The 26,553-nt window shown below is 37.5% G+C and overlaps 1 protein-coding gene across 2 annotated transcripts in view; it reads left to right on the plus strand.

The window, feature by feature from the left end:
- Positions 1-26,268, plus strand: part of SCD1 (stomatal cytokinesis defective / SCD1 protein (SCD1)) — a 69,557-nt gene extending 43,289 nt beyond the window's left edge. For both annotated transcript variants that reach the window (XM_086454685.1, XM_086454686.1), the window contains exons 20-31: positions 11,974-12,031; positions 12,140-12,223; positions 13,510-13,771; positions 14,561-14,772; positions 15,807-15,871; positions 19,502-19,625; positions 21,688-21,869; positions 22,314-22,385; positions 22,481-22,641; positions 22,757-22,798; positions 24,199-24,407; positions 25,763-26,268. In XM_086454685.1, the coding sequence (XP_086310811.1) occupies positions 11,974-12,031; positions 12,140-12,223; positions 13,510-13,771; positions 14,561-14,772; positions 15,807-15,871; positions 19,502-19,625; positions 21,688-21,869; positions 22,314-22,385; positions 22,481-22,641; positions 22,757-22,798; positions 24,199-24,407; positions 25,763-25,858 (1,567 nt within the window). In that variant the 3' untranslated portion in view covers positions 25,859-26,268. The remainder of the gene's footprint in view (positions 1-11,973; positions 12,032-12,139; positions 12,224-13,509; positions 13,772-14,560; positions 14,773-15,806; positions 15,872-19,501; positions 19,626-21,687; positions 21,870-22,313; positions 22,386-22,480; positions 22,642-22,756; positions 22,799-24,198; positions 24,408-25,762) is intronic.
- Positions 26,269-26,553: the final 285 nt, after the last annotated feature.

A 26,553-nucleotide genomic window follows, 5' to 3' on the forward strand; every position in this document is an offset into this window, starting at 1 on the left:
AGGCTTCATGCTGGTTTGGATCCAGTCAGTAGAGAGAGTTGGGGTTACAAAAAGGAAATTGGGTGTTGGGGGATGGGATAGGAGGTAATTTTTTCTTTTCTTTGTTGGAGAATAGAGAAAAACTGGTGTTCCATCGGTTTATCTTTTCACTGTCAGTTCTTAGAGGTATCAGAGGGCCCTTGGAGTTGTCGGACGATAATGAGATGGGCAGGTTGATCAGATATACAGGGATCCAAAAAGTTTTGAGGTGGAGTGACCTTCCTTGGGAGACCAAAGGTTGTGGAGCAGACGGCGACATAATAGAGAGGGAGTCGATACCAGTTCATCAACAGAGGAGGGCCCTTGATGTGATGGAAGTTTTAGATCAGTCGGATGGGTGGGAGACTGGCAGCAATGATTATAAGAGGAATTTAATGGATCTAACGGAACAAGTTCTGGCCAATATGTTAGAATCTGGTTTGAAGGTTGGCATGACTGTCAGAAATATAGGAAATGTGTCTCAACTTATGTTTAATGTGGCTTTGAAGACTCAAGGGAGTGGAGCTTTGTATGCAGAAGGTGGTGGGTCAATGGCCTCTCTCGGAGGGGACTACTTCGGATCATGGAAAAGTGGAGTTGGCGTCGAGGGACCGATTTCAGAATGAACTTTCTAAGTTGAAGATTGCTAGACATCTACCGTGTTGCGAGGAATTGATTAAGGGTGGGAACATAAGGTTGAAAAAGGAGATCGCTCACCTTAAGAAATCAGTGGAGGAATTTTCGCTTAAAGCCACAAAAGGGAAGAGAGTTGGAAGGCGCTTAGCAAGTCCTAATGTCGATTAAAATTGTTTCCTGGAACGTGAGGGGTTTGCACGCGGCGACAAAAAGGGCAACAATTAAAGCCATTTTATTTCATCAGAAGCCTCAAATGGTGGTTTTGCAGGAATCTAAAGTTAGAAATAAGGTGATTAGGGAGTTATGGGTGATTAAGAAAGTGGGGTGGTGTGCTCTTCCTTCTCTGGGGGCGTCAGGAGGCATAATTTTACTTTGGAACAGGAAGTTGGTGGTGGTAGAAGACCATCTTATTGGGGCTTTTTCAGTGTCAGTTTTGTGTAGGCTGATTGGGGAGAAGTTTACTTGGGTTTTTTCAGGGGTGTATGGTCCGATAGTAGATAGAGAGCGAAGCTAGTTCTGGGAGGAATTAGAGGACATACGGGGGCGGTGAGATAAACCATGGGTGATAGGGGGTGATTTCAACGTTATCCGTTTTTCGTCTAACAAGAACGGGGGATCGAGGATTACTACTAAAATGCGAAGATTTTCAGAGTTTGTGGAGTATTATGAGTTGTTAGACCTTCTACTTTGTGGGGGAAGTTTCATGTGGTCTAACAAGTAGGAGAATCCGATTCTCACTAGATTAGACCGTTTCCTAGGTTCCTTGGGTTGGGAGGAGCATTTTGGGAGGTTGATTCAAGAGAAATGGCCGAATCTTGTTTCAAATCAGTGCCCTATCTCTCTGAAGGCGGTGGTGCCAAGGAGCCAGCCTACACCTTTTAGATTTGAGGATATGTGGTTGCTTCATCAAGATTTCGATGCGATGATCCATACTTGGTGGAATGAGTTCTCCTTTGAGGGTAGGCCAGGGAAAGTGTTGAGGCTGAAATTAAAAGCACTAAAAGATAAATTGAAAATTTGGAATTTAGAAACTTTTGGGTCTGTGGAGGTGAAGAAGAAAGCGGCGCTTTCGAAGATCAATGAGCTTGATGGCAAGGAAGAGAGTGGCTGCCTAGGAGTGGAGGAGAGGATGCGTAGAGCAAACTTGAAAGTTGAGTTTCAAAAGTTAGCAAAAATGGAGGAAATAAGTTGGAAACAGAAGTCGAGAGTTTGTTGGCTAAAGGAAGGGGATAGAAATACTTCGTTTTTCCATTGCATGGCAAATGCGCATAGTTGGGTTAATTTCATCTCAAAGTTGAAAGTGAATGGGTCATGGAAGGTGGGCAAGGAGGAGGTGTGTGAGGGAGTGGTGCAGTTTTACAAGAACCTGTATACGAAGGATCATGAGAATATGCCAATGTTAGAGTCCTTGCATTTCGATAGCATTTCTCTAGACCAGCAGAGATGGCTTGAGAGACCTTTTGATGCAGATGAGGTGTGGGGGGTGGTTAAGGGCATGGCCAGTGACAAGACCTCGGGCCCAGATGGTTTCTCTTTGGGTTTTTTCAAAGCTTGTTTTCTAGATCTGGGTTCCAATTGCACTTTTCTTGCTTTGATTCCAAAAGGGTCTGGAACGGAAGACATTATGGATCTGAGACCGATTAGCTTAGTGAGCACTATCTATAAGATAATCTCAAAGCTTTTGGCACAAAGGCTTAGGATTGTTTTGGGTGATATTATTGGGTCGTCACAAGGTGCTTTTGTGGCAGGGAGACAGATATTGGATGGGGTCCTAATAACAAATGAATGATCGATTCGCGAAGAAAAGTTGAAGTCCCGGGGTTCGTCTGCAAAGTGGACTTAGAGAAAGCATATGATCACGTGAATTGGAACCCTGTGAAATATTTGTTGAGAAGGATGGGATTCGGCAAAAGATGGGTTTGGTGGATTATGAAATGCATTTCCACCTCAACTTTTTCGATAATGGTTAACGGATCTCCAACAGGTTTTTTCAGAAGCTCGAGGATGCTTCGTCAGGGCGACCCGTTGTCGTCATTTTTGTTTGTGATAGTCATGGAGGCTTTGGGGAGAATGCTGAATAAGGCGATGGATAGAGGGGAGTTGTCAGGTTTCTCTACCAAGGTGGGGGGTATTGTGATTTAGCATATTCAATTTGCGGATGGCACTTTGATTTTTTTGAATGATTCGCCGAGACAATTGAGTTTTCTAAGTGGCACTCTTGGGTGTTTTGAAGCAATTTCTGGTATTCCAGTGAATCTTTGAAAAAGCAAGTTGCTTGTGGTAGGAGAGGCGGAAGGGGGGGGGGGGGAGGTAGCGGTAGCTGTGATTGGTTTCCAGTTGGGGACCCTTCCATCTACTTATCTGGGGATTCCTTTTGGTATGGGGTATACTAGCAAAGTTATTTGGAAACCGGTTCTTGAAAGAATGAGAAAGAGATTAAGTTCTTGGAAAGCTAAGTTGTTATGTAAAGGAGGCAAAATCACTCTCATTAAAAGTGTCTTGGCTAGCATTCTAATTTACACTTTTTCTTTGTTCTCCTTGCCGAGAAGCGTCGAAGTGTAGTTAGACAGAATTTGTCAAGAATTTTTGTGGCATGGAAAAGAGGGGGTGAGGAAACATCATTGGGTGTGCTGGAGGAAGCTTTGTTTGCCTAAGAAAAATGGGGGCTTGGGTTTTCGAAATTTTGGCTCTATGAATTCGGCATTATTGGGAAAATGACTTTGGAGATTTGGGGAGGAGGGGGATAGTCTTTGGAGGAAGGTTATTGTAGATAAATTTGGTGAAAGCAGGAACGGAAGGGAGAGTGGGTCGGCTAGAGGCGCTTCAGGGTGTGTGGTGTAGAAGGGGATTCTAAAAAGGCTTACTCTTTTTAAGAAAAAAGTGAAATTTAAAGTTGGGAATGGGGGTAAGGTGCGTTTTTGGGAGGATTGGTGGTGTGGGGAGGGCCCTCTTAAGAACTTTTTCCCAAATCTTTTTGTTTTGTCTTCAAAACATAATCAAATAATTTCTATGGTCAAAAATTGCATAAATGGGGTGACAAACTGGGATTTTAGTTTTAGAAGAACCTTTAATGATTGGGAGGTGAATATCCTAGGGAGTTTGGTTAACTTGGTGGAAAGTAACGTTACAAGGGATTCCTTGGATGACCAGAGATTATGGAGTGGTACGAGGGACGGGAAATTCTTGGTGAAATCTTTTTATGCTGGTATATCTCCTAGGAGCGATTCATCTTTCCCCTATTCTTTAGTCTGGGGTGGTAAAATTCCTCCTAAGATTTTGGTTTTTCTATGGATGGCTGCTATTGGAAAACTTCCAACCACTGATCAGCTAATCAAAAGAGATTTTATTTCTCCGAATTAATGTTGTATGTGCAGATCTCAGACGGAAATGGTGGACCACTTACTCATTCATTATCAAGTGGCCCATCACATTTGGTCGCACTTCTTATTCTTTTTTGGGTTGGTGGGCTGTTTCTCATGCTCGATTAAGGAGGTCTTGGAGTCCTGGCTGGCTTGGGGAGTTTCGTTTTCTTCTTCAAAATGGATCCTATGGTTCTTGGCGCCTTTTGCGATTTGTTGGGGGATTTGAATAGAGCGTAATGGACGCATTTTTGAAGGGAAAGTATCTTCATTGGATCGTTTGGTATTATCGATCTTGGAGTTCCTTTTCTCTTGGAGTAAACTTTATAAGGAATTTAGGGGGTTTTTCTTTGAGGACTTTGTAGCGAGATGGGATAGGGTTTGTTCTTTGCCATGAAGGCTTTTTGTAGTTTAGTTGTGTTTTTAGCTTCTCTTTGTTTCGGTGGGTCCACTCGACCCCCTTGTTTCTTTTTTTTATATTAATAAATTCATCTTTATCGATCAAAAAAACTGAATTTTGTTTTTGAAAGTTTAGCTACCGGAGCAAATGTAGCATAAAAATCCTTTCCTGGAGTCTGTTTAAATCCTTTAGTTATTAGGTGGGCCTTGTATCAATCAACAATGCCATCCACGATACACTTGCAAGTGAAAACCCATTTACAACCAACAGTTCGTTCCCTAGAAGGCAGATGAATAAGCTCCCAGGTGTGATTCATCTGTAAAACATCCATCTTTGCAATCATGGCTCCAGTCCACTTGAGATCTCGTAAAGCCTTTGATACAGACCAAGGAATTCGAATAGAATCAATAGCAGCAAGGTAGATTTGATAAGGAGGAGAAAGTTCCTAATAGGAAACAAACTGGGTAATAGGATGATCAGTAACATAGTATTGCTTACCTTTGCAAAGTGCAATAAGCAAGTAAGAGTCAAAAATAGAAGGAATAGGTGTAAAAGTAGAAGGAGAGCATTGTCTTATCACATTCTTCTTACATTCATCATCCACCCAACCCATAGAATAAGGTGTAGGGTGTTGCGTAGTGGGTAGCTTGAGTGCATCAATCATGTGGTTTGAAATTATATTTTTTGAACTTCCACTTTCTATAATTAATTGACACAACTTGCCTTGCACTTTACATGTAGTTCGGAAAAGACTATGTCTAGTTGAAGGATCAACATGTTGTACTAATAATAAGTTGTGAATAACACAACTTAGATGTTCACCTTCGTCTTCTTCATAAGCTTCAAAGATGATAGTCGCATCATTATCAACATAGGGGTCATCTCATCATTTTTATAATCAGCCTCGGCCACTAATGTGTGCTTCTTCTGGCATACTTCGGAGGTATGACCCATTTTCCCGTACTTAAAACACTTATTTTTCTTTGGGTGCACATAGGGATTAGGTTGGCAGGGTTTAGGAGGTGGAGGTGGAGCCTAGGAAGTGGAAGCATGATTGTTGAAATAAGGGGACTGATTGTGGGATGGATAAGGTTGATGAGATAGGGGGGGAGGGGGGGGGGGGTAGATTGTGGGTAGTTAGACCTCCAATTGTTAGTATAAGAAAGGTGTGAAGAAGTACGAGAATTAAGCATAACAGATTTTACCTTTAGGGTATTGTTTATGGCTACATGCAAACTTGTGTATTGATATGTGGCCAATTTCTTTTGAATTCTTCTATTCAACCCATTGATGAAATGCCCAATAGTTTAGTCTTCACTCTCTTGAAGTTCATTCCTTGAGAGAAGGTGAGAGAAGTTATTAGCATATTCTTGTACACTTTGGGACCTTTGCCTACAATTTTGTAGGTTGATGAATAAGGTTTGGATGTAATCCGATTGTAAGTCTCGTTGCTTAAGCAATTGTTTCATGGTTGACCATGATTGCACTTTCCGAAAGCCTTGACGTAGTCGATCTCGTTGGAGATGGTCCCACCTAGAGGAGACTTCCCCAGTTAGCTTAAAAAACACAAGTTTGACCTTCTTATCCTCCGAAATTTTCATGTACTCAAAGAATCCTTCAACATTGGAAATCCATTAAGAAAGTCCTTAATGTGCAAGAGCCCATTGAAGGTATGAATATCCACCTCAATCCTATAGTCAAAAGACCGCTCTTGTTGCCCATTGTTGCGATGATGAGGGTGCATTATGCATGAACACGTGTTCAACCTTCTCAAAGTCATGGAAGGGCTGATTTGTGGGTAGGGGATAATGGCCCCATCTTGCATTGGCTTCACAATATGGGGGTGGGTGAGTATGTGAAGGGTTAGGGAGAATTCTATCATGATCAAAATAGGGATGTTTAGTTGGGGGAGGGGTAGTATAAGGATTCAATTCATCTATGTTATCCATATATGGGGTTGTTATAGTCCTTGAAGGGTCATTAAAATTGTTTGATGGGTTTTGAAGGGTATGTGGAGGATTAGGGTTAGGAGAAATATTTTGTGGGAGTGGATATGTGATTATTTGAGGGAGGGTGGTATGAGGTGTGGGGAGTGGTGCAGTTTGGGCAAAACCAAAATTATGGGTAAGGTTCTAGTTTTGAGGGAATGGCCTCTCTAGAAGAGTTTCTAGAGGCTAAATTATGAGGAGGATTGAGGGAGGGATGGTTGAAATCCTTTGGGTCTTTATCTCCAAAAGTTCTTACCTTTCTCCTTCTCAATGGTGTTGAGAACCATGTCTTGAACACGGGACTCCAACATAACCAAATTTTGTTGGTGATTCTTTCTTCAAACTTCTCCAATTGAGCTTGTAGATAAGATTTTGTGATAAAATCACCTTCACCAACCATCTTTTGTGAATTGTAGCAAGAGCTCTGATACTACTTGATGTAGCAGAAGTGTGTGAATCGATAGATTCGATAGGTTGTGTTCGATGGAACACTCTAAATCAATTTGAATCAATAGATTCAATTGATAATAAACAATAATTTAAAAGAAAATAAAGCATAAAGCTAAAAAGTAATTAAAAGAGAAAAGATAATTGAATTGATTGATTTTCGGATTTTGAGCTCCTTATATAGATAACTCCATCATAATAACTTGTAATCCTACTAAAATACTAAAAATTAACATTCCTAACCTATCTACAATATAATACTAACTTTTTAATCTTATTAGAACTTAAATTGGAGACTTTTAAGCACTTCTAATTATAGTCAAAATAATAAAAGCAAATTTAAAACAAATTAGAAACTAATAAGGAATTGTACTCTTAACATAACTATGAAATATAAATCCTACCAGAATTAGAAATAGAAATCCTAGTAAAACTCTAACTAGGATTGTAGATGTCCTACATCATTGTCTCATAATACATGAACATGGTGTAGATGCGCTGCTCTATGGAGTTAAAAATCCATCCAAGGATAGTGCAGTTGTCAATCTCCTATTATTCAATTTTGGGATCAATAAGAGATGACTTATTAATGGTGCCCAAAAGCCATTCAGATTTTCCTCTACTCCCCAAATAAAGACTAACTGACCGAGACCAAGACTAGAAGTTTCGATCATTTAATAAGGTACTAGTAATGCGTTGGGGCTGAGAGAGGTTTGCTCAAAGACTAATGGAGTTATTTGTTTCTTATTGCGATGTCATTGTTTTTTAGCAAATAAAGTGATCAAAACTTTGGTTTGAAGGGAGGTCACTGTTATCCCAGTCACACACAAAAAAAGGCTTGTTGTTGTAGGTTAGAAAAAGAGTAGAATTGCTGTCGTAGGACTTCACACGGCCTCTATAGATGTCACAATTACCAGTACAGCAGTCTGCTGCTATCGTAGGTCACCCAAATTGGTTTGCTGTTGTCGCAGGGTTTAACGTAGCCCCCAGTTGCTGTCGCAGGCACCTATACAGCGAGCTACTGCTGTCGTAGGTCACAAATACAACAATCTGCTATTGCCGCAAGTCCAAAAAGAAATTATGTTGTTGCTATTGTTGTTGTAGGACACACACACAACACTTCTGTTGCTGCCGTAGGTCCAAAGAACCAAATTGTTGTTGCTGCTGTCGTAGGACACACAACAATCTGTTGTTGTTGCTGCTACTGTCATAGGACACACACACACACACAACAATCTGCTGTTGCCACATGTCCAAAATATCACTCTCCTGTATCGTAGGTCAGCAAACACAACAATCTATTCAAAACAATGTGGCTGTTGTAGGTCCCAAAATTTTTTGTAGGACAGCAAGGGTAGAAAAAGGATGGTAGAAAAGTGCATAGCGCAAAATTGCCCCATGTGGAAAAACTAAGAAAAGAATCCTATCGCAACATGCGATAAAGGAATATGAATCAGAAAAATAAAAGAAGCCCCCGAAAGGGTACCTTTTAATGAAGCTCCGACTAGGTTATTAGGTTTCAAGATCCAGAGATGTTGGGAATGGAGGAGAAGAAAAAAGAGGAGAAGAGAATGGATTCAAGGTCCCAAGAGGAATCAGAGAGAAGAACTCAAAAAGAATATGGGATGTCATCTATGGCTCTGACACCAAGAAGAATTTTAGAAAGTGATTCTTAAGTCTCATTAATGAGAGTTTGATAGATATATAGATAAAACCTAAATGTAAATAGACATAAATGCCCTTACATAGAATTAAAATAAGCAACTAAAGAAACTACATTATTTCCAATAATGAGGAGGTAAGACAAGTTATACCTGAATGGGCTAATGTTGTTGTATTGGATGAAAACAAGTTAGAGTATTCTTCATGAGATATAGTAACCATCTCACCAAGAGTAGGTGGTGTAGCTGTCTGGGAAGGAATAGAGGAACTACCAACACCACTATCAGCACAAACATCTTGATTAGCCCAATTAGTTGGATATCCATGTAAATCCTAACAAAAATCAACTGTATGACCATTCAAGCCACAATATGTGCATTCCCATGGTGCACCACGACAATGTCCATGTCCTCCCACTGAATCATGACTACCCCCTCGAGCTCCACTATGTCCACCACGAAAACCACTACCACAGCTACTGCCATGTCTTCCACCCCCATAAACTACGAAGGCTGGTCTTTTAGGATCAGTAATTATTGGAGAAATAGTAGACCCAGTTACTCTTTGAAGTCGAGCAAATACCTCTGTTAAGGATAGAAGTTCTTTACTCGTTAAAATCTGAGATTTAATTGGTTCATATTCAAATTTTAGGCCTGAAAGAAATCTGACAACATCTAACTCTTCTCTCTGTTTGCGCAACACCTCTAAATCTGTGGTGAGAGGTTGATACATACTAAGTTTGTTCGGAATATTTTGCAGGTGGGAATAGTATTGCGCTAATGCGTTATCACCTTGCTATGATGAAAAATATTCATCCGAGAAATATTATTTTCCTCGAAATACATTTTAGTAATCTGAATTCAGATTTCTTTTGCCAATGACAGAAACATCAGATTAACACTAATGGTAGACTCCTTGTTGTTCCACAACCACATCATAATTTGGGCATTCTCTTGAGCGCATTCAAAGTAACGAACATCATCAGATTTTGGTGGGCCATACTTCAACTACTTCAATTTTCCCTTGGCAGTGAGAAACACCTCAACTGATTTTGACCAGGGGATGTAATTACTACCAATCAACTTAATGGATGTCATCTAAATATTAAAGAATTCAGAAGTTACCATAATTCCAGATTTATTTTCCAGGATACATTGTAAAGAAAAAGAATCATAGAATAATATGATGCCGATTCCAACACCTAGAAATCACGAGAGAGCATCACCCAAATCACTAGAAAACACACATACAGAAGTTGCTGCCCTCCCAAGAACTGATGAAAAACATGCCCACCAGCAATCGCATACCACCCTTTTTCGTTGTTTCAAACGTGGTTGAGCCAAACAACGAATTTCATTGACAACCAATCACCCACATACTCACCGAGTGGTGAATGTTAAAAAAAGAAAACCCTAGAACCTTAGTTTGGAATCTGATTACTAGGATTCAATAAAATCACCCGATGTAGTGAAAAGAACATAGAATAAGGAGAGAAAGAAGAGATGTCTTAGTTAGATCAGACCAAGGTATTAGAGGAGATGGCTCTGAGACCATGTAATGGTATAAACTAGAAGAAAAGAATAATCAGAGATTGAGCAGAAATAAAGAGTGAGATTGGGCAGAAAATCAGAGAGGCCCAGAAAAGTACCGAAACCCTTTTTTGCGCCCTCTATTTATATTAAATAGGTGGGGCTGGTCAATGACCATAATTCCCTTACGTTAATCACATCGCAACATACCCTCACGTTAATTACATCGCAACACACCCTCATGTTAATTTCATCTTAACACTTACTAAACAACTTCTAAATTGCTTAGAACTGAAATAGACTAAACACATAGGACTAAAATCAAAATTGAGTTGAGTATGGACCCAACCTGGTCAGACCAAGTTGACTCGGTTGAACTGAGTCAACTCGTCCAGAGCTGGATAGGTTGCTTCGGTCATCAAAATTCTTCTCTTTGCCTTTTTGATGGTCCATTTTCTCTAGAAAATCAAGAGCAATCTGTTCTACATCATATGAATGTTGACCCAACTAAAATTTCTTTACCCAAGAGTAGTGGTTGGAAAATATTGCTTACTACCGCTGAGAATATTGTTTTCTTAAGAAAATGACAAACAGGCTGCTGAAATTGCAATTTTCTCCAGGATTGTTTTCCTAGAAGATTTCCCAAGTAGATAATCATGCATTAGTTTTCCTTCTTTTGTACTTAACTTATTTATAGTTAGAAAACATTTTATAACTAAAATTACCAACCTTCTTGGAATGATAAACTACCTCCTATTTTAGGGGTGCACATTGGTTCAGGTAAAACCGAGATCCGAACTGAACTGAACCATTTCAGATTGGGTTGGTTTGGTTTTAGGATGCTTCGGTTCGGTTCCGGATTGTATTAAAAAAACCGCTAGATTTGGTTTGGTTCTTGGTTCGGGGTATCATAGAACCGAACCAATATATATATAACAAATTAAATAAACTCAGTAGAGTTTAGGTTAGAGAATCAAAACGGAAAACCCTTTCTTTCAAGCTTTCATCTCTTCTTCTTCAAGTGACAAACCCTAGCCATCGTCATCCCTCACCAGCCAAGTCGCCGTTGCCACCTCGCCGGAAAATTGAAGAGGTAAGATCCCTCTCTCTCACGAATTAATAAGGGCAACCCAGCGGCAGCCAGTCATTTTTTTCTTTTGAGTCTTGCTGCTGTTGCTGGTGTGCAGTGTGCACAGATCTCTCTCACAGAACCATAGATGCTTCTCACTCGTATCTCGATGTAAATCATCTATGGTTACACATCAGCAATGTCTGAAACATGAGGGTTGGGAGTTGGGATATTGGTGCTGTCGTGTTGGAGTATTGGATGCATGAGAGGGAGAGAAGGTCTATTAAAGGGTTATCTAGTAGAAGAATCTAAAATCTTGCATTTTGGGTAATATAAATTAAAGTGTTGTGTTAAGATCTAAGATTAAAGAAATAACACAAGTAAGGAACATATGTTTGTGTAGGATTCAAGTCACTCATTATTCTATAATTTTATTTTTGGGTTGTTATTCTGAATCCAAAGAACCACACATGGCTTCTTAGGGGCTGTTTGGTTATATTAGATTATCAGTTAAAATATCTTTTTAATTAGGATTACGACGGATCAGATTGACCACCCATCATTTTCAAAGGCATTTATCTTTGATTGAATTTGATATTATCAGTTAAGACCTTTTATTACTATACTTTTACAAAGGCTTTTATCTTTGATTGAATTTGATAAGTAGGAGAACAGAGAACCAAACCGAACTGAACCAAGGTCGGTTTGGGTTGGTTCGGTTCTATGAGGTAATTGGTTCGGTTCCGGTTCCGGTTCCGGTTCCATTTCCATGCGATATAATTATTTTTTACTTGTTACAGAAATGGTAATGCAGAATTATTTATGCTTAAGTAACTTTGTTTAAAGATGATTCTCATTATGTCAGATCGGCTAATTATGTGACGATTGTGACAGCACAGCTCATTATATTGGCATCACACATGGTATGGTTATTTCTGGATTCATCCTCCTATGCCTGTTGCATCTTACCAATTACACAGACTTATATGTTCTTTGTAATACTAAAGTTTGTCATCTGATGTATTATGGAGGCTGGACTAGGACTTCCCGATACTGATGCTTGGTACATGATTGAGACAATTGCTGAGAAAAACAACGTTGGATACAAACAATTTGTAAGTTTATTGTGTAGTTGATGTGGCACCTTTGATTATAGATGAGGGTTTTCTTTACAACTATGACTTGTCCTCAATTCTATTATACTTTTCACGTTGCCATTATTGTAGCCTTCTGGGATGCATTGTTTTCAATCTTTCCTAATTTTTCTCAAGAATTTTAGTTCTTATTCCCTTTTCACTTCTTGACTTGTGAGTTAAGAGTATAACATGCAGACTGCCATTCAATTTAAATACATGACTTATATTCTGGTTGAAGAGTTCGTGCCAAATGATTTTGTAGAATTTGATCTAGAAAAATAAATTCTCTCCCAATTTTTACCAATCTAGTTGTTTTGATGTATATTTTGCAGAACTGGCTACATTTGTTGTCCAGACTCTCCACATTTTGAAACACTTTGTTAAACTGAATAGAGCATTCAGTTTTCAAAAACAAATTTGCTAGAATTTACTAGTCCTATTTATCAGGTTCGCTTGGAGAAATATAGGCTTTGGTTATATCTTGTTGGGGAAGGTTCAACTGAGTGTCACTGTGTACATAGCCAAGTGGATGGTTTTCTTGTGTTACTTGATACATGCCATTTTTTGTCCTCAAATTCTTGGAATTGTTCGGTTTTGGAAATCTTGAGTATATGCCTCGGTTTTTTATTTATGACATGTATTTATATGATCAAGGAAAAGAAATTTTAAGATCAGAAAAAAAAAAAAAAAAAAAAAAATTCCCAAAAAGAAAGAAGAAAAAGGAAAACAAAATTTACCACCTTTAGCTAATTAAATATCTATTTTTTTGGTTGAAATTTTTTTCACTGTTTGACCTTTAGAGGGTTTTTCTTTGAGGATTTTCTTTTCAGCCACTCTTTTTGTCTATCCTAAATCTTGAAAAAGGAGTATACATAAATAAGATGTAAAATAAAAAAAAGTTGTCTATCTTGTTGAAACAGCTAATTTCTCTCGTTGGACATCAGCTTTTTGATGCGTGATGTAGCTTTTGATTCTTAATATTGATGGGCTTAGAGTTGTTTTTTTGCACTCAAGTCTAAGAAAATCACCTAGTGGCAGAATGAGAGGGAAAGAGAGTTTCCCAATTTATTATAATTCTTAAATGGTCAGGATTTGAGTTGTAAAACTAATTACTCAATTTTTTCTAATTCGAAAAGTTCTAAAACTTTATGAGTATTAATTAGTTTTTTTTTTTTCCTCTCTTTTTTATCTTTTCCATGTTCTGTTGATCTTGTGCGACCTACAGAATTCACTTCTGGAACTAATTGTCTGGTTATTTGTTTCAGATAAAACTCCGTGGGTTTTTGTCACACATACAACAACTACGGATTGGTTACTGGGGAATCTCTTCTTTGAAGGTCCAGTCTGCGCCATCTTATGGATTGCCATCCCCACGCTCACAAGATGCATCGGATGAGAGTCAGCAACCTGCTGAGGCTTCTGTTGTTGGACGGAGCTGGGTTCAGAGCATGTTTAGCAGAGAAACAACATCAAGAACCAACTCTTTCAGTCGTGTTCGTAAGTGGACTTCTGATAATGGGGCTTTAGGTGTGTTTCTCACTAACATAAAGGATACTGTCATTATTTTGGATTGGCAAGTAGGGTTAACGTGAGCCAGTTTCGGGCTGGATCTGAGTATATCCATATCCTGATCCGAATTTTTTTATTCAATCCCTATCCATACCTGAATCCAACTTGGATCCTATTAGTTAAATTCATATCCGAACCATTTTGTTTTCACTAAATTTGGATCTGGATCTGACCCGATCGAATTACTTGATTCGGATCAGTTGGGTTGGATAATTTCAGACAGTTCAACATTTTTTTGCTATATTTCTTTTCTAATTGCTATACTATTCTATTTTACTATTGTAATTCTTTTATTTTATAAGAATTCATGTTATATTAAAGTAGTACAAAAAAGATATTTTGAAAGACATAAAAATATAATTTTCAAAGAAATATATCATTCCGATCTAGGCAAGATATAGGGATGGACCTGGATCTGATTTGGATCAAGGGACATCAACCCATATTTGACCCATTCTTTTATTTGGGTCTACTCCAAGGGTCCAAACCCGCTAATTTCAGATTTGGATCACTTGGATTTTGGATAAAATCCAACCCATTTTATGTCCTATTGGCAAGTGGGTTAGTGATTAGTAATCAGTAGATGAACCCAGGGTTTGAAACCAGGTTTGTGGCATTAACACCAAGAAACTTCACCAACTTAGCAAGCTTGCATCTTCAAGGGATAGTGTCATACCGGATATATGTTTCCTAATCTGCTGAATGCCGTCATTTATTTTTTCCATGTTTCATTGTCTTTGATTTCAGCTGCAAATGAGAACATCAAAGGTACTGCTTCTCCCCGTAAACCAGATTTATCAACTGCTGGGCAGAAGAAGATCCAGTCTAGTGTACGTACACTCAGGGGACATACCGGTGCTGTTACTGCTCTACACTGTGTAACAAGAAGAGAGGTGTGGGATCTGATTGGTGATCGTGAAGATGCGGGGCTTTTTATGAGTGGAAGCACAGATTGCACGGTAATTTTACCATTCTAATGTTATTGCAAGTTCATATTTAGGGTCCTTAAATCGAAAAAGTTGAGTATTTTGGGAGTTCAGGATATAGGTGGTTTTTGCATTTTAACAAAAAAAAAAGAAAAATAAAACTCAAGGGATGCAATTTTGTAAGGCAATCCAATGATTAGAATTTGACATGCAGTGAGATTGTTTTTATATTGTAACTTGTAAGGTTTTTGTTCATGAGATTCATTGGCATTTCGTTTGGAGGTCACATATAGTGGAACTAATCATGATCTCTTTATTGGCAGTATCTATTTCCCACATTGAACAATGAAAAATTGAAAACAGTGCATGTGTTGGCCGCATGGTTTAAAATCTTGTTTCAGTTCGGTGTTTTGATTTTTTGAAAACATGAAACGATACTGAAACAATACAAAACATTCCCAATACATTCTGAGACATTAAATACTTTTAATTAAGATCTTTAAAAAGTCCTACTCAGACGACTCTGGTCTAGGGACATGTGGTCAGTTTGAAGACATAGGGTGTCTCAAATATTCACCAAATTTTTTTTTTTTTTGGGGGGGGGGGGGAGGGGGGGGGGGGGGTTTAAATAAACAACCTAGTCTTTTAAAGAAACCAAGGTCAAGGGCAACTTCGTTGTCTCTTGGAAAAAAAAAAACCAAAGAAGAAGAAACCAAGGAAACTTTCGTATTTTTCGATTTCTGTACAGTTTTGTGTTGGTTTGTTGAAATGTTGAAACATTACGAAATGGAATGACATTTTAAACAATGGTTGGCCTTGCCCTACACATCTTGAAAATGGTTACATAATTTACAATCACCAACCATGTAATCCTAGCTTATATGTTTCTCACATGCCACTGAAGGATAACCTGTTTGGACTAATTGATTCATAGACAACATGCTACTCATTTATATAAGTTGTATTATGTGAAATTTCTGACCCTCATATACATGATCTTTGTAGAAATGAACAGTTAGTATTGTATTCAACTGCTTAATTTCGTATAATCTTTTTCTATCTTGCAGGTTAAGATCTGGGATCCTAGTCTTCGTGGTTCTGAACTAAGAGCAACTCTGAGTGGACATACAAGGTTCTTATACTATAATATTGAATTCTTTAGTCTCCCTGTTCAACTAGGATTGCCTCTTTGGTTTTAAGTGGTATTTGACATGATGAACTTCGAGTACGAATTTTCTGCCATTTAAAATTCTTTAATTTAATGTAGTGATTTTATTTTAATGGCCGCTCAGCTGATGAAATTTATTAGGAGATTTTAATCTTGAGTTTGAGAATGTTATGTGCATTAATAAAATATAAATTTGATAAGGGAAAAGTGAAAAGATGAATATGATTCGTACCTAAATTCATGACTCCTTTGTCCCTTCCACTATACATGAGAAAAATTTGTTAAGCTTCTTTGAGATTCAACTAAATACTCTTAATTTAGAATTTGAATCCCAATTTGAATTGTATAAATATTATAAAACATCCTTATTAATTCTTTGTTTATTTTGACCAACTTCATTAAAGTTCGGTGTCATGACCAAGTTATTGCAACTTAATAAGTAAAAAAGGAGAATACTAAAATTGGCAGATGGTTGGACTATACACAATTGACAACCCAAATATAAATGTGGGAAAATTATTCTGCATTTTTTCTCAACGTGATGTTGGTTTCTGGAGGGAATTAGATAGAAAATGACCATGCCACTTGCCAAAATTTTGGATCCAAAACATATACAACACCCTTGAATCAACATTGGAGGTTCTTTGCTCCTCATTCTTCCTGAACTTTTGTGATTCTTTTTATATTTTTAATTTACATTTTTCTTCTGGTTGAATTAGATTAAATATGAGTGTTACATAAGATTTGAAGTCCTATGATGCATTTACACAGGATTTATTGTTTTCACCCTAACACTTTTTTTTTTTGGATTTGTAAAATATCTTCTTACTAAGAAAGCAAAACTAGGGGTTGAGACAGCTATCATAAGACATATTACGAGAGTTATAACAGTTACCTCACTTCTCTACATAGAGAATCCTACATCACTAATCATCAAAGAAAACTCCCTTAAACTTCTTAACACAATACACCAAAAATACAGCAGACCAAGGATATAAATGATAACTTTTTTCTAGGGCACTCTCGTTCTCATTGAAAACAGAACTGTTTCTTCCCTTCCAAATGGCAAATGGATTAGTCCTATAGAAGTCTCTCTACCCACAAACACTCTTGAAGACCAACCTTAAAATAAAGTAATCAAAAGTTAAAAGGGGAAACAATGGTGGCGATTGAAGAGAGACATGAAATGACTCCAAACTCTTGGAAAAAAACCTGTATGAATCAGAAGATGGTTGACAAACTCAGCATTGGACAGACACATGGGAAAATAATTGATTCATGTGACTCCCTTGGCAATTATGTTTGTCCATTATCAGAATTCTAATTAAATCAGCTGCCCAAAGAAAGAACATAGCCTTGCAAGGGACTTTTGTTTCCCATATGGTTGAATTAGGAAAACTGACTCCCTTTGATGAATGCTCCTTGTGACGCCCCAATGACTCGTGGGGTGGTATGTAAAATGGATTTGGAAAACAAAATCCTATGATCATGATTGGCCGTCTAGGGTTTGGATGCTTGTGGATAAGGTGGATTATGAAATGTATATCTTCTTTGTTGTTCTCTATGCTAGTGAATGGGTCCTCTCATGGCTTCGTCAAAAGTTTGAGGGGTCTTAAGCAAGGAAATCCATTGTCGCCATTTTTATTTATTGTGGTAGCTGAAGATCATGGGAGGATGGTTGGGAAGGCAATTGAGAATGGATATTTGGCAGGGTTCGCAATGGGCCATGGCAGGTCCATGATCTCTCACCTTAAGTTAGCAGATGACGCGTTGATTTTTTTGGAGGTGCATGAGAGGCAAATGTGTGTCCTAAATGGGATTTCGAGGTTGGCATTTAACTTTCAGAAGAATAACGTGTTTGTTGTGGAGGGGGTCGAGAGGATAGAGATTTTGGCAGCATGTTTGTGGTGTCAAGTGGGCTCCCACCCCTAATCTTATATGGGTTTGCCAATGAGTGCTCCATATAATAGCATAGCATTGTGGGACCCATTGAGAAGGTGAGCAAGAGGCTAAGCTCTTGGAAATCAAGATATCTCTCAAAAGGGGGGAAGGTGACTCTCATCAAGAGTGTCTTGTCAAGTATTCATGTTTACTTTCTTTCTCTATTCCCCTTGCCCAGGAGTATAGAAGAGAAGTTAAATTAGTTTTGTAACACTCATAATGTCGCCATTAACAGTTTCAGTCGTCACAGAGGTCGCCATTCCTTAGCCCCTCATCGGTTGTTAGGCATTTGTCACTTCTTCTATTTTATTTCATTTCCATAGCGATTCACTCAACATAGAAAAGCAACTAGAGCAGAGCTAGTATCCGGCCTAAAGCTCTGGAACTAGAGGAGGGGTCTAGCATACTGAAACATAAATGTAGCTATAAAGCCTTCTTCATCGAGTGAATTGGAAAAGATTGTGCTTTCTAAGAAGGTAAGGAGGTATTAGCTTCAAAAAATCAAGGGTTATGATTTATGAATATGGCTCTACTGTGCAAGCGGCTTTGGAGGTTTGGAGTGGACGGTAATATTCTTTGGAAGAATATTGTTGTGGCAAAATTTGGGGACGTCGAAAGAGATTGGAAAAGTGGGAGGGCTAGGCACCCTATGCGTGCGGAGTCTAGAAAGGAGTCCTCAAAAATCTTCCCAAGTTTGGGAGGAGAGTTCAGTTCAAGGTGGGAGGAGGATTTGCTTGTTGGAGGATTGTTGGTGTGGGGATGAGCCTCTGACGATTCAGTTCCCCGAGTTGTTTGAGTTATCATTATAAAAAAAAAGGTTGGTCCATTTAGTTTTGGTCAAGGACAGAAAATGGGTCGTCTTGGGATTTTGGGTTTAGGAGACTTTTCAACAATTGGGAGGTAGACTTAATAAGGAGGCTGACTGTTTGTGTTGACCTTGTTCTTGTGCGGCCCAAGTTGGAGGATGTGAGAGTTTGGAAAGGGAATCGGAATGGTTTGTTCTCAGCCAGATTGTATTCTTTCTTTGGTGTGATGTTCCCTAGTACTTCTCCCATTGTGGCTTTCTGGGACCCAAAGGTGCCCTCTAAGGTTGCTTTGTTCATTTGGGAAGTGGTGATAGGAAGGATTCTCACTATGGACCTGGTCATTCGGAGAGGCTTTAGGAGCCCAAATTGCTATTTATTATGTATGGCAAAAAATGAATCAGCAAACCATACTCTTATTCATTGCTCTGTCGCACGACAAGTTTCGGACCACTTGGATTTATTTGTAATTGTTGGCTATATACCATTCTCTGTGGAATTAGTATTTTCCTCTTTGCCCCCATGGGATTCTGTGTTTGGAGATTCCAAAAGGTGGTTGTGGAGTGTGACACCCTTTTCTGTGTTGGGGGATTTGGAAGGAGATGAATCGTCTGGTATTTGATGGCAAGAGTGAGTCAATACAGGATGCTATTATTACTTATCAAAAAAATTCAGGATTCTATTATCTCAAAGCAGTCTTTTGTTTTTCTGGTGTAAGGTCTTTAGAGAGTTTAGAGGGTTATTTTTTGTAGATTTCTTGGTGAGATGGGATAGGGTCTGTAGTATCTCCTCTTTATAAGGTTGTGGTCTCTAGTATCTACTTTAACTTTAATTTTTACCTTCCCTGCAGGACTGTCCGTGCAATTAGCTCTGACCGAGGGAAAGTAGTATCAGGATCAGATGACCAATCTGTTATAGTTTGGGATAAGCAAACATTTCAACTTCTGGAAGAGTTGAAGGGCCATGATGCACAGGTTTTATTGCTCAACCCCTTTTATTCACATAGACATATATCCATCTGTTGCAATCCGTGTGTTTACATGTATAAAAATATATTGTATTCAGTATTGCTTTTTGTGGCTAATCACCTGTAGCTATTATCCCTAATTGCTTTCTCTCCATTTAATTATAAGAGGGATGTTCTGAAGGGTGTCAATAAAACATTTCACATTATGGATGGTCTAGTTTAAGGCTATTGGTAGAATGCAAAGTCTTCAAGTTAATCAAAACACGTGTTTGAGTAACTTTCTGTTTAACAAACATGTGTTCCTCTTCTTCTTTCTTTCTTTCATTTTTTTTTTTCCAAATAATTTCATGCCACATGGATACATCTAATTGAGATCTCTGTGCAGAGCATTTTCATTAATGTTTCTAGAAAATTGCTGTCTTTTAAGTCATAAAACAATTTCTAATATGCTTTTTCCAAAACTGTTGTGTTTTTTAGTCTCATTTTTCTTCAATCGCAATCATGGATTGTATGTAGCGTGTAGTTGTATTCTGAACTAATATGCATTCCTGGTATTAGAAATGTTTCATTTTAGACTTTTATATTATCTTTCTATTTGTTGCTGGGTTTTAACATCCTTCAAAGGGCATTTTACTTCTCTCCTATCATCATTTTTAGAACTTACACCATGTAATATCAAATATATGATTGCTAGCTGAAATTCCATCTTGTTTGTGTGGTAAACACAGAAGCCTCTTAGGTGCTGTTTGTTAAACTGAAAAAAATAAGTGCTGAATAGCATTAAGCACTGAAACTTATAAGCGCTGAATTTAAGTGCTGAAAAAATTGTTTGTTTAGATGCTGAATCATGTTTGTTACACATTACTGAAACTGGTAAATTGTCTTTGTTACCCTTACAATCATATTATACATTGTTTGCATGTTTCAAATGCCTATTTCTTATCAAACACAATAAAATATATTATTTCTTATAAAATTAAAATACAATTCATTTTTAAATAATAAATAATACTCAAATCTTCAATTTATAAATAATAATTTCTATTTATAAAAGCCCACAAATTTCAAATTAAAAATAATGATGTCATACAAGTCACAAAAATTTGAAATCAACATTAAAAGAACTTAATTTTGAATGAATAATTTTCGATGGAAATAAAGGTTGTGTAATTATAAAAGCAACCTATGAATTAATAAGGGCAACCCACACCATAGCCATTTTTTTTTGTTTTATATGGGTTAAAGTTTTTGGAATGAGCAAATTTTTAGTGAGAATGGTCTATATGGTCTAGAGATCATCCTCACCAAAAATCAGTCCATTTTGAAACTTCTAACTCGTCAAAAATAATTTTCAAAAAAAAAAAAAAGGAACGATTTACGATTCTTGAACTTGTTTTGATAGGGTTAGAAGTTTCAGGATGTGCTGATTTTTGGTGAGGATGAATTCCTCATTGTAGAGATCATCCTCATAAAAAATCAACTCATTCTAAAACTTTTAACCTATATAAATCAAAATAATTTAGCCATGGTGTGGGTTTATTAATTTGTGAGGTGTTTATATACTTATCCATGGGATATAAGAGGTAATATCTTTTTAAGAATAAGGGCATACTTGTCCATTCTTAAAAAAATGAAGGGCATATTTGTCCGTGTAGAAAAAACGAAGTGCTTACCGCTTCAGCACTTTTTTTCAGCATCAAAATAGTGCTGAATTTTTTTCACTTATTTCAGCAATAAGCGTTGAAAATATAGAGTAAACAAACGCACTATTTTAACAAGAAGTGCTGAATTTAATTTTTTTCAGCAATAAGCGCTGAAAAATAGCGCAAACAAACATTGCCTTAGTTGGTTTTCTCATGTTTGTTTTAACTCCTACATCTTAACTATATTTTTGTTTTTTGTGTATTTTATACACTGAAACCAAAGAAGCCTCTATGTTGACTTTCAAGCCTTTTTTCTTAATTACCGACATCATAATTGTGTTTTCTGTTTATTGCAGTTGGAGCAATGATAATATTCTTGAATATACTTGGCACTTTGAGCTAATGCTTGCTATTCTTATTCTTTAGGTAAGCTGTGTGCGAATGCTATCAGGGGAGCGTGTCCTTACTGCTTCCCATGATGGAAGTGTAAAGATGTGGGATGTGAGAACAGATACTTGTGTGGCAACTGTGGGCCGTTGCTCAAGTGCAGTTCTTTGTATGGAATATGATGACTCCACAGGAATTTTGGCCGCTGCTGGTAGAGATGCGTATGTAAATTAAACTGCATAGCTGGGACTGCTCTAAATTGTGATCTTATTAGCTAAAAAAATCCTAATTATAAGTAGAGAGCTGCTATTGGCACCCCAGCTTTAACTTATTACACACCAATTAAAAATAAAGAAAAATAAGTGAATGGTTGAGAATAAGTAAAACTTCGGTGCCAATAGAAGCTGTCAATTTTTTTTCCAAGATTTTCATGTTTTTTTATTTAGGGCTTTATATGAGCCTGATCATAATTGTAAACAACTACAGATATTATTTGAACGAGTGTTATAATATTGAGATAATAATTTGAGCCAAACTTCTGTAGTGTTTGAATAGTGTGTCTTAATCTTTAATTGGGTTGTGATAAATAAATTAAGAAATTGGGGTGCAGTAAGTAAAAGTTGGGGTGCCAATACATCTCTCTTATACGTACCTTTCCTTTTCAGGGTTGCAAATATTTGGGATATCCGTGCTGGTAGGCAGATGCACAAGCTGCTAGGGCACACAAAATGGATCCGGTAAGATAAAGGGAAAAGGAAAACATGTCATTCCTCTTGTTACGTTTCTTTATCAGATGGCCGTGAGTCGGCATTTCATTTGTACAATAATGCAGGTCAATAAGGATGGTTGGAGACAATGTAATTACTGGCAGTGATGATTGGACGGCGAGAACGTGGTCTGTTTCTCGAGGAACATGTGATGGTGTTCTTGCATGCCATGCTGGTCCAATTCTTTGTGTTGAATACTCGCCATCAGACAAAGGAATAATTACTGGTTGGACAACATATCTCCCACATTATTCATGATTATCAATTCATATCACTTGCAGCCATCAATCAATAAAAGTGCAAAAGACTGTATTCTGAAGTATGAGGTTTTCTCTTTTCAGGTTCAACAGATGGATTGCTCCGTTTTTGGGAAAATGTGGAGGGTAAGAATAATCTTGATTTTTTAAGATAAACTTTTTATTTTCACCTGGCTTTTTCTCTAGTCATGACTTAGGAATTTAATGTCTTGAACCAAGTTTTTAAACTGAACACTATAAGGAGTTCTCAAAAATGACCAAGTGTTTTAACTATATAAATATGATTCTTCAATACTCCCACAGTTACAATGTGTAATTGTTATTTAAGGGAAAAATAAGAAGAAAAGAAGAGATAATAAGATTAGGATAGCAGAGTTACAGTTGGTGAGTGCTGTAGTTGAAGTTGGCACCAGTCCGTTAACCAATCAACTCAAAAGATGGGTTTCGATTGAATGGTAAAAAAGGTAAATAGTGAAAAAGAAGAAAAATGAGTATCGTCTACTTCTACGTCATCATCACCGTCAAAGCCTTATCCCAAGGATTTGGGGTCAGCTAAAAGCACCGTCTCAAGACAGTTCATATATACCTCCCATACTGGGTTTGTTGAGAATGTAGGAAGATGTCTATGGGCAACCACACCTTAGCAAACATGTCTCGAGAATGATCTTTCATCTGCCGATGGAACCAATATAAACTGATGTTACAGTGAACTATTTCAGTTGGTCTCCTTTCAGACTCCATTTATCTGGCTTTGCCATGAGCTTCTGATGTAAAAGAAAAATAAAGAGTTCGACTAGCCTTACTAACTTAATAAGATTTCAACTCTTCGTAAGGGTCGTTGACCTCACCTTGTGGCATCCAAAAACATGATCCAATCCCACAGGAACCTTAGATGACAAAATTCTGTGAACTTTGACAAAAAGAAAATTATTTTTGACCGGTGAATTTTAATTTTAAACTTGGGAGTTCCATGGAAGTTCAATTGCCGTTCATTTTCAAAACCTTGGATCAAACCAAAAAAATTATTATTATTATTATTATTATTTTATTTTTTGGGAGGTGGGGGGGTGTATGATCTGAGTTTTTCCATGAAATCTAGAGGGCTGTGTTGTTGGATGGCCAATGTGGTAACCCATTTGAGCAAAACGCCCTTAGTAAGACTTAAAATCTTTCTAAGTCATTAAGGAAAATGTTTTTCAAAAATAAATAAGGAAGAAGAAAAGGGGTAAAAGAAGAGATCTTATCAACTCTTTTCTTGATGCATTCTTACTACTATTGTTATTTATATCCCGGTCTCTGCTTTCTTAGTTGTTCTTGTACCGTATTGTAATGACCAATATTGTTTTGAGTGACTTCACATGTTGCATTTACTTATGATCTAAACAAGCTTGATTACATACTTTTAACAAGGACAAGATTATAAAATTTTCTTCACCTATTTTGGACCATTTCATGGTCTTTAGCTTTGATCCTGCAGGAGCAGCACGCGCTATAATGTATACTTACTTTATCATGTATTTGTGCAGGAGGGATAAGATGTGTGAAGAGTGTAACTATTCATTCTGCATCTATTTTGTCCATCAATGCTGGAGAACATTGGCTTGGTGTTGGAGCAGCAGATAACTCCATGTCTCTCTTTCATCGTCCTCAAGAAAGACTTGGTGGCTTCTCTAGTCCAGGATCAAAGATGCCTGGGTGGCAATTGTACAGAACACCACAACGAACAGTTGCAGTGGTATCCATCGTCTCCTTTTCAATTGTTATATGTTGATACTCAGCCTTGATGCCCTATGATATTGTTAATCATTTTAGGGTTGTGGTAACATGTGCCCTAAGGGCACATGTTTAGGTGCATTAAATATATCTTGAAAATTGAATTTCCATCGAAAGTGCCCTCAAAAGATTATTTTTTTTTACCAAAAATACCCCCAAATACTTGTTTCCAAGGTGTATTTAATGAACCTTAATGTGGGCCCTGAGGGCACATATGAGCCCATCATTTTAACCATATGTCCGTCCTCACACCTATTCAATCGCTATTACTATCTGGACATGGATCTATGATCTTAAGTTGGTTTCATCATAGTTCTAGATAGAACTACCCCCAGTAGTCTAAAGGACTTCAATATCATGGACAAAGATGAATTTAATCCATATTGTTACTAACCGGGGAATGGTTTTGAATGTTACCCAATATGACAAATTGACAATCAAGATAGAGGAATCCTATGTTGCATCAATACAGGCCCAGGTATTGCAATTCAGCATGGATTAGGGTGGGGATGTGTCAGATCAGATTATTGAAGTTGAACTCAAGGCTTCTGACCTAACCAGACCCAAACCAGGTTGAGATAGGTCGACCAGAACCAAACTTGCAGTTTAGAAACCCCTAGTCCTTACCAGAAAAACCAGGCGGTTTGTCGGGATATTCAGCTATTTGATAATTACTATATTTTCTTATAATTTCTTGAAATTATTGAAGGAAATTTACAAAAAAATTTAGAAATTTCTTATGCTATTTATTCTTCATAGGATCACTTATTTACCCAATATCATATATTAGCATTTTTCAATTATTCGATCTTTTACTAAAACCCTACTTGGTTTGTGTTCATCGTAGAATAAATCTGACTTTAGATTTATAGACACACCATACAACCCATATTTTTGCCCCCAAGTAAAATGCCAATTAGGGTAAAAAATGTTCCAGAATATAAAGGTGTTTAAGACCTATCCAATAGCATAAGATCTCCTCAAACAGCTAGAAAACAGTAATATAGAAAACCACAAAAAATCCATTCAAGCTAGGGGTTTAATGTACGAAGGCCCAGAAAATCTCTAAAATTTCCATGAAAGCATTAAAACGATAACAAAACCAACAGATCAGCTGATACTGATTGGAAACTATGTGCAAGTGACCTCTTTGGGTCCCAATTGCCGATCTATTTCGATCTGATTGCCATTTTTGTGAGACTGGCATTTTTTCTTTTGTTCTTTCCAGAGAATACATTTACTTGTTGACTTGCACTTCCCACTTTATTTTCGTTGGGTTTAAATTGGCCTTGTTATTTTTTTTTATTTTTTATTCAGGTAAGATGTGTAGCTTCGGATCTCGAAAGGAAAAGAATATGTAGTGGTGGTCGTAATGGACTTCTTCGACTGTGGGAAGCCACTATCAATATCTAGTTCTTATTGTTTTAAGAGTGGATATATAGATTATGAAATTATCTCATAATGACCGTCATTGACGTCTTGGAGGAGGAAATACTTGTGCATTTGATTTCTGCAGCATGGAAACCATGTCAGACTGTTGTTCTCTACTGCAAGCCGATTCATTGTGATGGAAAAATACGGTTCTGAATTTTATTTTCTCCCTCCAATGCATCCCCACCGTTGTAACTTTAGTACGAAACAATTCATAGTACGGAGTACTATTTTGGCCTATTGTTGAGTATTTTTTTATAATGATTTATTGTGCAGGCGAAATACAGTTTTGAGTTCTTTTTATTTATTTATCTGGATGCATACTCACTGTTGTAATATTACCAATTTTAGTATGACACAGTTTGTTGTATAACAGTCCTATTTTTACCCCATTGCCAAGTGTTTCTTGATAAACTGATTGAAATAAATTTTCCTTAACGATGTAACACAAGGCCCAACCTCAAATCTTTGGGCTAAGGTTTCAACTTTGTGATGATGATCATGAACAGTATAAACCATGAAGCCCAATCACTGAATGTCAATCCTGCAGAGTGGGTTAGGTGTTACTTCTATGGTTCCTCAATCTTTAGGGGCACTCAACTACCTTTTTCTCATCTTCGTCCCATACTTGGGTATTCAACAGAAATTGCAGTCATTTTTTTTTTTTTTGTTTACAG

Source organism: Akebia trifoliata, chromosome 9 (assembly GCF_017979445.1).
Source record: "Akebia trifoliata isolate Shusen 1 chromosome 9, ASM1797944v1, whole genome shotgun sequence".
Lineage (NCBI taxonomy): Eukaryota > Viridiplantae > Streptophyta > Magnoliopsida > Ranunculales > Lardizabalaceae > Akebia > Akebia trifoliata.